This window comes from Lolium perenne, chromosome 3, assembly GCF_019359855.2.
Source record: "Lolium perenne isolate Kyuss_39 chromosome 3, Kyuss_2.0, whole genome shotgun sequence".
NCBI lineage: Eukaryota > Viridiplantae > Streptophyta > Magnoliopsida > Poales > Poaceae > Lolium > Lolium perenne.
The window spans coordinates 343974100-343988364 of NC_067246.2; the positions used below are offsets into that span (position 1 = coordinate 343974100).

The following is a 14265-nucleotide window of genomic DNA, read 5'->3' on the forward strand; positions in this document are numbered from 1 at the left end:
TAAAAATAATATAATCCCTAAGCTTTGGGATGGAGGTAGTAGTATCTAGAGCTAAAAACACATCTAGATACATCCATATCTACAGATAGTTGAGTCAATTAATTTGGATCTGAGGGAGTATCAGATTCAGACTACATCATGGTAAGTTGGTTAAAAAAAATTACCCCTCGGCGGTCCCTGCCCAGCTCGGCAGTGGCATTTCGCTTCTTGTGCTGCAGATCGGGCCATGCTCCTGCAGCAGGTGGGGCGCTATTCTCGTTCCCCATAGCCTCAAAGACGGAACCCGGAGGTACCAACCTGATACAGAGAATATAGAGCATGGTGTCACAGAGGCTTTATGCACAAACAGTGAAGACATGTGCTACTTTAAGCATCTTCCGTAACAGGAACAGATTGAGGATGCAGATGACAGAGTGGATAAGCAAACGGAGTACCGCTTTGGGCTGGGGACGCAGCCTGTGCTCAGCCAACTGCCCACATGCGTGGTGGCCTTACGCTCCATTGCCCCCACCACCACCACCGAGGTATTTCCTTTCCTGTACAAGCTGACAAAAGATACATTGAGGATCTGCAGAAACTACAAAGGTTGCAAATGTCGACAAATAAAGGAAGAACACCCCAATCCAAGCAAAGGTAGCCCCCGCCCCCACCCCCATCAATCACTCCCAGCGCGAGGGTGACCAGAAAGACACCCCTTCGCCCAGAATAGGAAATAGTAGATGCGCAAGATATCGAGGTGAGGAAAAAAGAACCGATCTCGAGAAAGGAAAGAGCATTACTAGTACTACCTAATCCGCTTGGTCTAGATATAGCTTGCCCCTCCAAGCTGGATGCCTGGACGGTGGAGGCGAAAGGAGGGGAGATCGAGCTAGCGGCTTGCATCCGTCGGCTGTCGGCACTCGATCGGGAGAGACAAAGGGGGCTACATAAAGGGGAGGGGTAACATATTTTATTACACAGTGAACTTACTGATGTGACTAGTCATTACATGTCTCACTGAAACTGGGGCCCATAGTGTGGCACCCCAAATTCACTTGAACCTCGGCGGGACGCATTGGCGCGTCAAGAAAACCCCCGAATTGTAGCGGGGAAATGAACCATTTCACAAAAAATCGAAATTCAAGCACACTGCCACGCGCCAAGCACGCGGGCTGTTCCTTCCTCTTCCTCGGTTCCTCCTCCCCTATCCGAAAAAACCCCAAATCCCAAGCTCAAACAACAACAAAAAAAAAACCAAATCCCCTGGCCGCCATGCATGTCCTCGTTAACCCGCTGGAGATCGTTCCCGGACGAGGCGGACCCCCGCCCGAGATCCCGAGTTCGTCCGTTCCGTCCACCTCGAGGCACCGCAGGCTTGTCTCGCAGCGGCGGCTTGAGGGCGCTGCAGAGGAAGTTCCGCCGGAAAGTGCTCATGGCAACCGTGCAAGCTCACCGACGTGCTGTATCCCGAGAGGAACTGGTCAAAGCTTTGCTATTCGCAAAAAAAAAGCGGGCCAAGATCTGGTCAAAGCTTCGTCGATGGCTTGCCGCGAGAGGCTTGGAGTCTAGAGTCAATAAACTAGTCACTTTGGAGGACTTGGGCGGTTTACACCGATTCATATTAACTGACTCAAGTTTGTTAGTCTAGTTAACAAATGCATCTAGATACATCCATATCTAGACAAAATTGAGTCAATTAATATGAATCAGAGGGGAGTGCCTGAAAGTGTTTCATGCTACCAATTAATGCGCTGGCAGGACTGGCTGTAGAAGTAATTGTGCTACCACTAGTGGAAAAACGCTGATCAATACCGGTTCCAGAGGGCCATTTGCACCGGTTTAGCAACCGGTATAAAATATCCGGTGCAAAAGGCCCCCCCCCTTTCCTACCGGTTCCTTACGAACCGGTATAGATGGCCCTCCACGTGGGCGCCCAGGAGAGCGCACGTCGATGGACCTTTCGTACCGGTTTGTACTACAAACCGGTGGCAAAGGTAGGCTGCCTCGGCAGGAAAAATTCGAGAATCTCTGCCGCGGCAGAGAATTCAGGGTTTAGGGTTTCTGTAGGGGTTTAGGGGTATCGGAGCGTTTCATATCGCGTCGATGCACCGGAAATGCGTTTGGGTTTACGTAGTACATGAAGATCAAGGTGATGCATATAAAGTTGGTGCATATAATATAACACACATGTAATTGCATAAGTAGTACTCTCCGATGCAAATCAAGTCGATGCACCATAGTACAAGCATGAAGATCGATCTATTACACACATGTACCATAGTGGTACACTCCGAGTCAAACTATATATACACACAAAGCAATCGAGGAGCTGGAGAAGATCTTTATGCATAGTGGTACTCTCCGGATGGTGGTATGACTTCCCGAAGGAAAAATCCCGCCAATTCATCGCCGATTGCTTTGAAGCGCTCCTCGATTCCGATCTTCTCCCGCTTTCTTCTCAACTGTAAAAGAATAAGATGAATACATGAGCTATGTGTGTTATATCAAATCACAAATCAAACAATTATTACTGAAACTCAGCACAACTTATGGTAAGAAAATAAATTTGTGAATATTATTTTCGTACCTCTCTATTTCTTTCATTATTCGCTCTCTCGCTGACAATTCTGTGGATGTACTCGCAAACGTAGTATCCACATAGATTAGTCCCCGGTGGTTGTTTTGCGCATTTCTGTACAAGAATATAATTCAGTCAAACAATAATGAAGTATGATAAAGGTGTGTGGACCTAGGTAGTACTACTTACTTTGTTCGCACGCCATATCAGCTTCGGTTTCCAATCATGGGACTGATCTTCCTTGATGAAAGTTTCCCATACGCTGCCCGACAAAAGAAAATGCACAAAAGAGTTATCAATCGGTTGATATCAGGAAACTAACAAAAAAACCGATAAGAATTTGAATTACCTTTTGAGCATAAGAAAACAAGACTTGTATTGTATAGGCTCTTTGGTTAGTGAGTCAAAGACTTCAACTTCTCCTTCGTACATTTTAATGACGATAAGAATAAAGTGAAACCTGCGCACGTTTAAATATGTAGTGTCATATATATAAGTGAGCAAAATAGAATGTGTTATAAGAGAGTAACACTCACTGGAAGTTGTAAGGCCAAAGTATTGTCTTTTTGTCACGTTGTCGCTTCAAAAACCTTAGCAAAGTCTCCGGTGTATCCTCGTTATAGAGGGGTTCTTCTATGGTCTTGACATGCATTGTGTCCGGGTCAATGAACCCAATGTCCTTGATTTCATCCCTTTTGCATTCGAGCATCTTCAATCTGCATAACATAGCGCACAAAAGATTATAATTTGCAGATAATCAAGGAGCTGAGCTAAAGACTTCTCAAATTATATAAATAAATCACTTACAGACAATAGCAGCGACGATAGATTTGTCGAGGGCCCGAAGATTGTATAATCGGAAAAGCTCGGAGAAGTCAACGCTCACGTAGTATTCTTGGAAGTAGTGCTCTTCCTTAACTCGCACCATGATAGTCTCCATCCCTCCCTTTGCGGCAACACCGTACCACGTATGCAAGTTACGCATACTTGTTGGTAGCTTGCTGAGATTCTCGACCAAATCTTTCCCTTGAACATATTGATATACTACCTTAGCCATGGCGTAATCGGTTGAGATTTGTCGAGAACTTTGAACGGCCTTCTCGTCAAACACCTTTAGAGGGGGGACCGATTTAACGGGTTGTTCTCCGAGCTGGTAGACTTGGTGTATCCCTTTTATCTCCCTGATACCCGAGCTGGTAGTGGGGTTTTTCGCCTCCATCATTTGGTCGTACGACCTTTCAATAGAACGCCTATAGTCAGATGGCGGCGATGGTTCAGGGTTATACAGATTCTCGACTGTACGATAAACCTTCACCGGATCTAGTGTCTTCTCAAAAGGTATCTCTGGCTCTTTCTTAGCAAAAAAGGCCCTCCGCTGGGACTCAACGGCTTCCTGGTTTTCCTCGGGAGTTTTTTCCCAAGGTAACTTCTCAATAGGCGGCAGTGGTTTCTCCTTTCTAGATCTCTTCTTAGGCGGCGTACCATTCCGCTTACCAGGCGCTGTCTTACGCGGAGGATCTCGAGGTGGTGGACTCATGCTGGGGTCCCTCTCGTGTAGGTATGGACTTTGCTGCTCATGTGGATCGCTAGGAGGAGGAGTCGAAGGCCTTTGATGCTCATGTGGACTGCTATGAGGAGTCGGTGGCCTTTGCGGAAGGACGACGTACTTCTTCGGCCATAGGGCGAAACCGTGCTTGACATCGGCAAGTGTCCTCTCATCGTCACCTCTAGGAATATCAAGCTCCACCGATTCAAAAAGCCGGAACAACTTCATCCACCCCGACACGAACACAGCCAGGTGGAATGGGCATATGGTGGTGCGTTGCTCCTTCTTCACTTGGGTAAACATAACCGACCGCCACCTTACCGTACGCGGTTCTGAATAACATATAGAGCTCGCAATCTGTCTTCTCCGTGACATAATCCACGGGGTAGCTTCCTCCACATCCGTCAAGATGCGTGGAACCCACATCGCTTCTTCGCTGAGATGGGGCGGCATCGGCTTGAGGATCCCGTAGGAACATCGGCTGGTCAGGTGGCCTCTGATTTTTCTCAAGCGCCTCCACCCTAGTTAACAATTCCGTTACAATGTCGGCATCCTTCTTCTTCTTCCGCGAACGGCTTCTATAAGTGTCAGCGGACTCTGGTAACGCTTCCTTCATGGTGAGACCTGGGCGAGCCTGCACTCCGTCCAACGTGTTCAGGATTCCCAGGAGCGAGTGTCGGCTCGTCATTCTCTCTATCGGGAATGTACTCTCCCTTTCGAACCTGTTCAATTGCAGCTACAAGCTTCGGTACGATTTGCTCAATCTTTTCCTTCCATTTTCCCTCCGCAACGATCAGCCTCTGTCTTTGGGTCCAACCCTGCCCCATGCGCGAACAACCAGAACTTGGACCGTTCGGGCCAGTCCCATGTCTGTGGAGTGATTCCCGCAGCCATCGCTCATTGTCATACGCTATCCACCTCGGAATGGCAGTCTTGTAGCAACCTGACCCCATATGATGCCAAATTGTCTTCTTTGCAGCATTTTTCTTATTTGTGACCGATCGAGACACAAAAGTAGACGATTGCTTATACCTCTTAAATTCTTGCCAGTGATCCTTTATCTTCACTAGATTATCATCGAATACTGGATCTTCATTCTTATATTTGTCCCATAAATTTTTCTTCCAAGTCTGGAATTGTATGGCCATCTTCTTGAGAGTCCATTCCTTGACTTTATTCTTCTGGCCTTCCGTCATGTCTTCCGGTAGGCTGAAGCGTGTCAGCAGAGTTTCCCAAAGAAACTTTTTCATCGCGTCGTTGACATAACTAGCTTCATTGTCCGCTTTCTTCGGCTTATGCCACTCTCGAATGCTGATCGGTACATGGTCCCTAACAAGAACTCCAGCTTGACTTGTAAATTTGGTGCAGTGATCTTTGGGATGCACCGGTTCACCATTATCCTTAAATGCCGTGAGGGCTAACCTACCCTCGCCCTTTAGAACTCGCGTCGGGCCTCGTTTTGTTTTAACAGACTTGCTCGATGTTCCAGAAGGCTAATAGAAAAATTATTCGTTAATAAGTGAAATACAAATAAATGAATGCATCTAGTGATATGAACATAGACTTGATACATAAATATACACCTCGGCGGAGTTTGTTATGGAAACTTCGTTGTCTCTTCTAACTTGTTCGGACTCAAGTCCCTCGCCGAAATCATTCAGAAAGTCGGCAAAATCTGTTTCATCTCCATCAGCCCCACGGGCACTCTCATATATCAATTTCTGCACCGCTTCTTCCCCCTCCTCATCTCGGACGAAGGTGCCGTCCGCCATAGCTCAATGTCACTACAAAATTAAGAAAGCAATTATATTTCATTCATCTTGTCATGATCATATAACAGATTGCTAGATGGATAACAATTGAAATGAAGAAAGCAATAACCCTAACCCTAACCCACGGACTCGGCGTTCCTCCATGGACTCGGTGTTCCTCCATGGACTCGGTGTTCCTCCTCTCGCTCTTCTTTCTCTTAATCTACTACGGTGGTCCTATTTTTTCTTTCCCTAAATCTACGACGGCGGTGACCATCGACTCGTGCTCCGGCGTGCGGGTGCGCAGCCTCCACATCCAGAACGCGCTCGTCGGCCGCGTCCGCCCCTACCGCACTTCATCAGTAACTCCTCAATTTTATTTTCAAATGGCCCACATTTGCATGTGTTCTTCCACCACTCTATATTTCTAAAAAATGTTTCGTTGTTCATCGATTGTTTTCTCCGGAATTAATACTAATGCATGTTTGTCAAAAAATATTTATTTTTTCGAGAACACATACTACTCTTTTCTTTTACATTGACTTAGGAAAATAGGTACTCTAATATTCGCTGCCCCTTTTAACTCTTCAAACTCAACGGCGTCTCCTTCAGCCTCGACGACGCCGGCGGCGGGAGGGACGCGTCCATGGCCGCGGGAGCGGGACCGGGCAAGGCCAGCGCCGACTTCGAGTTCTTCCTCGCCGGGTGCTCCGCGGTGTCCACCATTCTCCCCGCCGACCAGCTCTTCTCCGGCGGCAAGCTCGTGCCGCTCCGCATCCCCACGACCTCGTCTACCAGCTCGACCGCTGACGGGGTGCCGACGCGGACCTAGACGGAGCACGGCCTCCCTCGATCTCCCTGGCGCACGGCCTCCACCACCGCGCACGCGCGGCTCGGCATTGGGTCGAACACCCTGCGGGCGTGACCTGGCCGGCGCCGAGGCGGAGGCCGGGAGCGCACAGCGAGACGCCGACCTAGACGGAGCAGCAGCGAGGCAGCGTGCAGCGCGCGGGCGAGGGCAGGACAAGGGGAGAGGGACGCCGACGGCGCCATGGTGCGGCGGCCGGCGTGGAGGACGTACGTACCTGCCGGCGCGCGCGGAGAGAGAGAGGAGTTCGACGGCGCGGTGCTCGACGGCGTGGACGACGGCGAGCGCGCGGACGATGGCAACGGCGACGGCGCGGAGTTCGACGGCGTGGTGCTCGACGGCGGCGACGTCGTGGTGCTCGACGGCGTGGACGACGGCGAGCGCGCGCGCGGCAGTACTGTGAAGATTTTGGGGGATTTGGGGGAGATTTGGCCGCGCGGCTAAGTCAAAATGCTCGGGAACGATTTTTATACCGGTTGGTGCCACCAACCGTACGAAAGGCCTTTCGTAGCCGGTTGGTGGCACCAACCTCTGCCAAAGGTTTTTTTTTGTTTTTCTTTTTTCTTTTTCTGTTTTCTTTTCTTTTGTCGTTTCTTTTTCTTTTCTCGTTTATTTTTCTTCTCTCGTTTCTTTTCTTTTCTTTTCTTTTCAATTTATTATTTTCTTTTATTTTCTTTTCTATTTATATTTTCTATTGCTTTTATTTTTTCTTTTCTTTTCTATTGCTTTTATTTTTTCTATTGCTTTTCTTTTTCTTTTCTTTTTCTTTTCTTTTCTTTTCCTGTTTCCTTTTCTTTTATTTTCTATTTATTTTTTCCTTTTCTTTTCTTTTCTGTTTCTTTTCTATTTCTTTTCTTTACTACCGCCATGACGCCGTCCGCGCGGGAAAGTATCCCGCCACGTACCACGTCGCGCGGGAAAATTTACCGCCACGACGCCGCGTGGGAGAAAAAAGGCGGGAAAGAAAGGGCGGGAATGAAATTTTATTACGATTGAACTCGAATTAAAAGTACATAGCTTAACTGAAAATTAAAGATACATGACCAAATTCTACTGGGGAGTCATTCAGTCATACTCCTGCCTAGCCCTGTAGTACTCGCCACTGTAGTCGTCGTAGTCGCCGTCATCATCGTCGCTGGCATCGGGGTCGCGGTACTCGAACGTCGGCGGGTGAGCACGCGTGGGCTGGGACTGAGGGTAGCGCAGGCGGGGGCCACGGTAGGCCATGACGCCCTGGAGAGTCCGGCCGCGCCACCACAGCCGACGGCCGGCCTCGTTGAAGTTCGGAGGAGGCGGGCCGCCCTCCTCGTGCCTGGCAAGCGCCCTCTCACGCCGATTGATGAAGAAGCTTTCCCAAGTCGGGCTGTAGTCGGGATGCCACTGGGGATTCCTCCGCTGCTCTGGCGTGAGCTCGAAGTAGTAGTGGTTCGTGATGGCCATCTCGCGCGCCACACCTAGAGGGACTGGAGGGACCGGTACGCCTCCGACGCTTAGCAACCAGCCGGTCGGGACGCGGTAGCCCGGCGGGCAGGGGTAGTTCGAGGCGCAAAGCGCCTCCGCCTCCCGGGGGGTTAGAGATGCGATGGAAGCCATGGGAGAGAATGATGAGGTTTGCAGATATGAGTCTAGATGTGATATGTAAATGGTGGCCAAGCCTACATATATATAGTGAAAAAATGGCGGGAAGACAGAGGCGGGAACCGGTGGAAAGCGCGGGAAGAAAATAGGCGGGAAGACAGATCGAGGCAAACCTTTAGTACCGGTTGGTGGGTGCAACCGGTACTAAAGCTGTCGGCAGGATAAGGACGCCCTGCTCGATGAGATAAAGTATGTAGCGCACGACGCCCTGTCGGTGGGATAAGGACGCGTGGGTAACCTTTAGTACCTGGTGTTGGTGGCAATGGGTACTATAGCTCTCGGCAGGATAAGAACGCTCCGCTTCGATGAGATAAAGTATGTAGCGCACGACGCCCTGTCGGTGGGAAATCTCCCGTGGCGGAACTTCTCGAATATGCCCTTGGTGCACATGCCCTATATTAATATCTTACATACAAGCCCGTGACTTAACTAGTAAAACAAGCCAACCATCTCCATTGTTAATATCTTACATACAGTAACATCATTACACAAAAGTGATTTCCATATTGAGATACACAAGTTATGATCCCTATATGTAGCTAGCTAGTCTTCTGAGTTTTCTTCGCTCGTTTCCCTTTCTACATACTGCGACGCAACCATAGACAAACTACATTCTTTAAGATGATGCTTGGGTCAATTTTTACCTTGAGGGGTGGAATATCGTCAAACTTATTATAATCTTCTCGACATGTCTGTCTTGTCCTCTACTCCCACGATGTTTCTTTTTCCTGAAAGAACTATGTGCCGCTTTGGCTCATCGTATGATGTGTCCTCTTGCCTTTCTTTTCTTTTTTTCGGTTTGCTAGACATATCCTTCACATAAAAAACCTGAGCCACTTCACTGGCTAGGACGAATGGTTCGGTGTCGTACCCAAGATTCTTGAAATCCACTGTAGTCATTCCGTACTGCGGGTCTACCTGTACCCCGTCTTTCAGGTTGAACCATTTACACCGGAACAAAGGGACCTTGAAATTAGGTCCATAGTCAAGTTCCCATATCTCCTCTATGTACCCATAATATGTGACCTTGTTCCCATTGCCATCTTCTGCATCAAAGCGGACACCACTGTTTTGGTTGGTGCTCTTTTTGTCTTGGGCCAAAGTGTAAAATGTGTTCCCATTAATCTCGTACCCTTGAAAAGTCGATATAGTAGAAGATGGTTGCTTGGCCAACAAGTACAGCTGCTCGTCATCGGTGACATTCATGAGACGTGTTTGCAACCAACCGCCGAAAGTCTTCATGTGTTCTCCATCAATCCAATCTTCACGTTGCTCCGGGTATTTAGAGCGTAAGATCTCCTTGTGTTCCTCTTTGTACGGAGCCACCAAGATGGAATTAAGTAGAACTGTGTAGTGTGCTTGAGTGAAAGAATGTCCGTCCATACACGTTGCTGATTTCTTTCCTAGCGTGCCTTTTCCACGCAGTCTCCCCTCATAGCGCGATTCAGGAACACCGATCGGCTTAAGGTCAGAATAAAGTCAACACAAAACTCAATGACCTCCTCTGTTCCATAGCCCTTGGAGATGCTTCCTTCGGCCTAGCACGGTTATGAACGTACTTCTTTAAGACTCCCATGAATCTCTCAAAGGGGAACATGTTGTGTAGAAATACAGGACCGAGAACGCCAATCTCTTCGACCAGGTGAACTAGGAGATGTGTCATAATATTGAAGAAGGATGGTGGGAACACCAACTCGAAGCTGACTAGACATTGGACCACATCCTTCTGTAAATTTTGTAGAGTAAGTGGATTGATCACCTTCTGAGAAAATGCATTGAGGAACGCACATAGCTTCACAATGGGTACTCGAACATTTTCCGACAGAAGCCCCCTCAATGCAACCGGAAGTAATTGTGTCATAATCACGTGGCAGTCATGAGACTTTAGGTTTTGAAACTTTTTCTCCGACATGTTTATTATTCCCTTTATATTCGACGAGAAGCCGACGGGACCTTGATGCTACTCAGGACTTCAAAAAGATCTCCTTCTCCTCTTTGGTAAGAGCATAGCTGGCAGACCTTGATACTTCTCTCGGATTCAGGTTGTTTCCTTCGTGGATACTTTGCTGGTCCTGCCGTGCATCCGGTGTATCTTTTGTCTTCCCATACACGCCCAAGAAGTTTAGCAGGTTCACGCAAAGATTTTTCGTCACGTGCATCACGTCGATTGCAGAGTGAACCTCTAAGAATTTCCAGTAGGGTAGCTCCCAAAATATCGACTTCTTCTTCCACATGGGTACGTGTCCGTCAACATCATGCGGAACAGATTGTCCGCCGGGACCCTTTCCAAAGATCACTTCTAAATCCTTGACCATATCATATATAACTTCCCCATTAGGGCGGGTAGGCTTGGTTCGGTTATCCGCCTCACCTCCGAAATGCTTTCCTCTCTTTCTTACGTGATGTTGTTTTGGAAGAAATCGACGATGCCCTGTACACATTCTTGTTTCCCAAATAAATACTATCAGTCTCACCTAAACAAAGGTGTGCATGCATTGTATCCCTTGTTTGACTGCCACGAAATGTTACCAAGAGCAGGCCAATCATTGATGGTTACAAATAACAACGCTCGTAGGTTAAATTCCTTTTGTTCGTGCTCATCCCACACAGGTACACCTTCGTCACGCCACAACTCTAAAAGTTCTTCAACCAATGGCCTCAGGTACACATCAATGTCGTTGCCGGTTGCTTCGGGCCCTGGATGAGCACTCGGCATCATAATGAACTTCCGCTTCATGCACAACCAAGGAGGAAGGTTATAGATACATAGAGTCACCGGCCAGGTAAGCTAGGACTGGAGCTCGCTCCCCGAAAGGATTAAAGCCATCTCGTACTTAGACCAAATCTTAAGTTCCTTGCGTCATCTGAAAATGACTTGAACTCTCTCGTCGATTTTTCTCCACTGCGACCCGTCAGCGGGGTGTCTCAAAGCATCACATCTTTCTTACGGTCCTCTTTGTGCCATCGCAACAACTTGGCATGCTCTTTGTTCCGGGAACAAACGTTTCAACCGTGGTATTATAGGAGCATACCACATCACCTTCGCAGGAACCCTCTTCCCCGGGGGTGGACTCACCCTCAACATCGCCAGGGTCATCTCGCCTGATCTTATACCTCAATGCACTACATACCGGGCATGCATTCAAATTCTCGTACTCCCGCGGTAGAGGATGCAGTCATTGATGCATGCATGTATCTTCGCACCTCTAATCCTAGAGGGCAGACAACCTTCTTTGCTTCGTACGTGCTAGAGGGCAACACGTTCTCCCCGGAAGCATCTTCTTTATTATTTTCAGCAACTTTTCAAATCCCTTGTCGAAGTACCATTCTCTCGCCTTCCACCGCAGCAATTCCAGCGTGGTACCCAGCTTTTTCTCGACCATTTTCGCAATTTGGGTACAACAGTTTGTTGTGATCCTCTAACATTTTCTCCAACTTCAACCTCTCCTTTTCATTTCCGCAGTTCATCTTCGCATCAAGAATGGCCCGACCCAAATCGTCATCCGGGTCATCAAAAATCGGCTCATCGAAAATGGGCTCTTCTTCAGCTTCGTCTTCCCCTATTCTACTACCACCGTCTTCAGTGAATAAGGGATAGTTGTCACTATCCTCTTCTTCTTCGTTGTCTTCCAATATAACCCCTCTTTCTCCGTGCTTGGTCCAACAATTATAGCTGGGCATGAAACCATTCTCCAAATAGTGGACGTGAAGGGTCTTCGAGGTAGAGTAATCCTTCATATTCTTACAGGAACTACATGGACAATACATGAAACCATTCGATCGCTGTTTGCCTCAGCCCACGTTGAGAAAATAATGCATGCCAGTAATGAACTCGGGATGGACCCGGTCACCGTACATCCATTGTCGACTCATCTGCATTTTATATGTATATCAAAAATCATTAAGTACACAACATCATGGATATATGAGTGACCAACTTAATTAATATTCAAGTTCATCACATAAAACTAAGTTTTTTTTATAAAAAAGAAGAGGCTCACCGAGGTTGTACGGTGCCGGCTAGGGGACGACGCTAGCGATCGACGGCGGTGAGGACGGGGATGATACTAATTAAAACCTACAAAATATACCATAATTTCAGCTCAAATTGATTATAAAAAAAGTAAAATCCCTAACTTAGGCATTTCATCAAACACCTTGCTAGCACTAGAAAAATAGTACGAGTTAAACTACCAAAGAAATGAGCTAAATTAGGAACGCCGGAAGAAAGGATGATATTGCTAACCCTTGGATAGATGCATGCCGTTAATCTTGTTAAAATGGTGGAGAAAAAATAGAGATTTATTGGAGTGTGAGAGGTGCAAAAATTTTGTGTGTGAGAGGAAGAAGAGAAAAATGAGATGAAGAGAAGAGCCGGCCAGGGGACGGGCTCGAGACTTGATGATAATATAGGGGGCACCCTTTGGTACCGGTTCGTGTTAAAAACCGGTACCAAAGGTCCTACCCGAGCCCCACCACGCGTCTGACAAATGGCCGAAGACCTTTCGTACCGGTTCCTAACACGAACCGGTACGAAAGCCCCTCACGAACCGGTGCCATTGCTCCTCGCCCGCCTGAGCCCCCGAACCGGTGCAGATTGCCCCATTGGCACCGGTTCGTAAGGGAACCGGTACCAATGGCTTAGATGGATGCCCCATTTTCCACTAGTGTACTACTCATACGATGAACTGACTGTGTGGGTGTCAAATTTTGCAACGCGATCATCCACTGAATGCTTAATTATAGTTCTAGCGCCAAAGGCGTACAAATCATAACAAAGATAGTACATACTACAGCACCAGAACATAAGAGTACGAATCATAAAGTAGCTCAACATTTTGCATCAGGGCTAGGTGGTCCTGAGACTACCGGGACGCCCCTGATGATCTCCGGGCATGCATCCGCTTCAACGCAAAGCTGTGTACTCGGTCCACGGCCTCCTTCTGTAGGATGGATAATCTCAGGTGCAGGACCTTCGTCTATGAAAGGCTCGTCATCAGTACCATCCACAAGTGCATCAGGGCTGGGTGGTCTTGAGACTACCCGGACGCCACTGATGATCTCTGGGCGTGCATCCACTTCAACGCAAAGCTGTTTACTCGGTCCACGGCCTCCTTCTGTAGGCTGGATAATCTTAGGTGCAGGACCTTCGTCTATGAAAGGCCCGTCATCAGTACCATCCACAGGTGCATCAAACTGAGATTCATCTTCAAATATCCCATCAAACTGAGAGACCTCTTCAACTCTATGCTTCTGCAATTAGTACATCAACAGATTAGACAAACATCTAAGGGATGCAACCTGAACAAATGCCGTTTTACATATTTACCTTCTCATCTGGCACAGCACATGTCCCAGAGCTGAAACCCGGTTCCTGAAGCAAGCGCTTTTTCTCTCCTTCTCGTCCATCCATCTGCAACAAGTTAAATTTGAGTACAGAACTTGCACAGCAATGCAAACTATTGATCGGAACAGCGGCAGCATCAATATAAATAATTAACTACATATGCCAGCACACATACAGTGTGAGCAAGATCTGCTTCTCCCGCTGAAGGATCATTATGTGGTTCACCATGATAAACCCACCTAACATATGTGCGGTCCATCCCAAAAATGTGTAAATGATCTTCCACTACATGGTGAGGCCTCTTCTAACCATTCATACATGTGCAGCGCGGGCAATACACGTCCAGGTCGTGAACTTCATGAGCTCTAATAAACCCCATAAAGGGTTGAACACCATTTATATATGAAGGGGAACATAAGTGTCCATGCAGTATCCAAGTTCTATCCATATGTTTAATTATGAGATACAATGGTTGGTGATTAGTTTAAGGCGAAGTAGGAAATGTATATCCATCGAGTACAAAACTATACTAGTACATGATTATGCATTTCAGCAATC

The 14265-nt window shown here is 47.6% G+C and overlaps 2 protein-coding genes across 2 annotated transcripts; both read right to left on the bottom strand.

Moving 5' to 3' along the window:
* Nucleotides 1-2132: 2132 nt before the first annotated feature.
* LOC127338979 (uncharacterized) lies at nt 2133-3164 on the bottom strand. Its single transcript, XM_071827019.1, has 5 exons — nt 3094-3164; nt 2907-3017; nt 2747-2819; nt 2567-2671; nt 2133-2441 (listed from the first exon to the last, which is right to left on the bottom strand). Exons 2-5 carry the CDS (start codon nt 2987-2989, stop codon nt 2322-2324), a joined length of 381 nt encoding a protein of 126 aa, XP_071683120.1. The 5' UTR covers nt 2990-3017; nt 3094-3164; the 3' UTR covers nt 2133-2321.
* Nucleotides 3165-5056: 1892 nt separating this feature from the next.
* On the bottom strand, nt 5057-7591 carry LOC139838315 (uncharacterized). The gene is made up of 4 exons (XM_071827722.1): nt 7586-7591; nt 6940-7175; nt 5687-5887; nt 5057-5596 (listed from the first exon to the last, which is right to left on the bottom strand). Exons 1-3 carry the CDS (start codon nt 7589-7591, stop codon nt 5818-5820), a joined length of 312 nt encoding a protein of 103 aa, XP_071683823.1. The 3' UTR covers nt 5057-5596; nt 5687-5817.
* Nucleotides 7592-14265: the final 6674 nt, after the last annotated feature.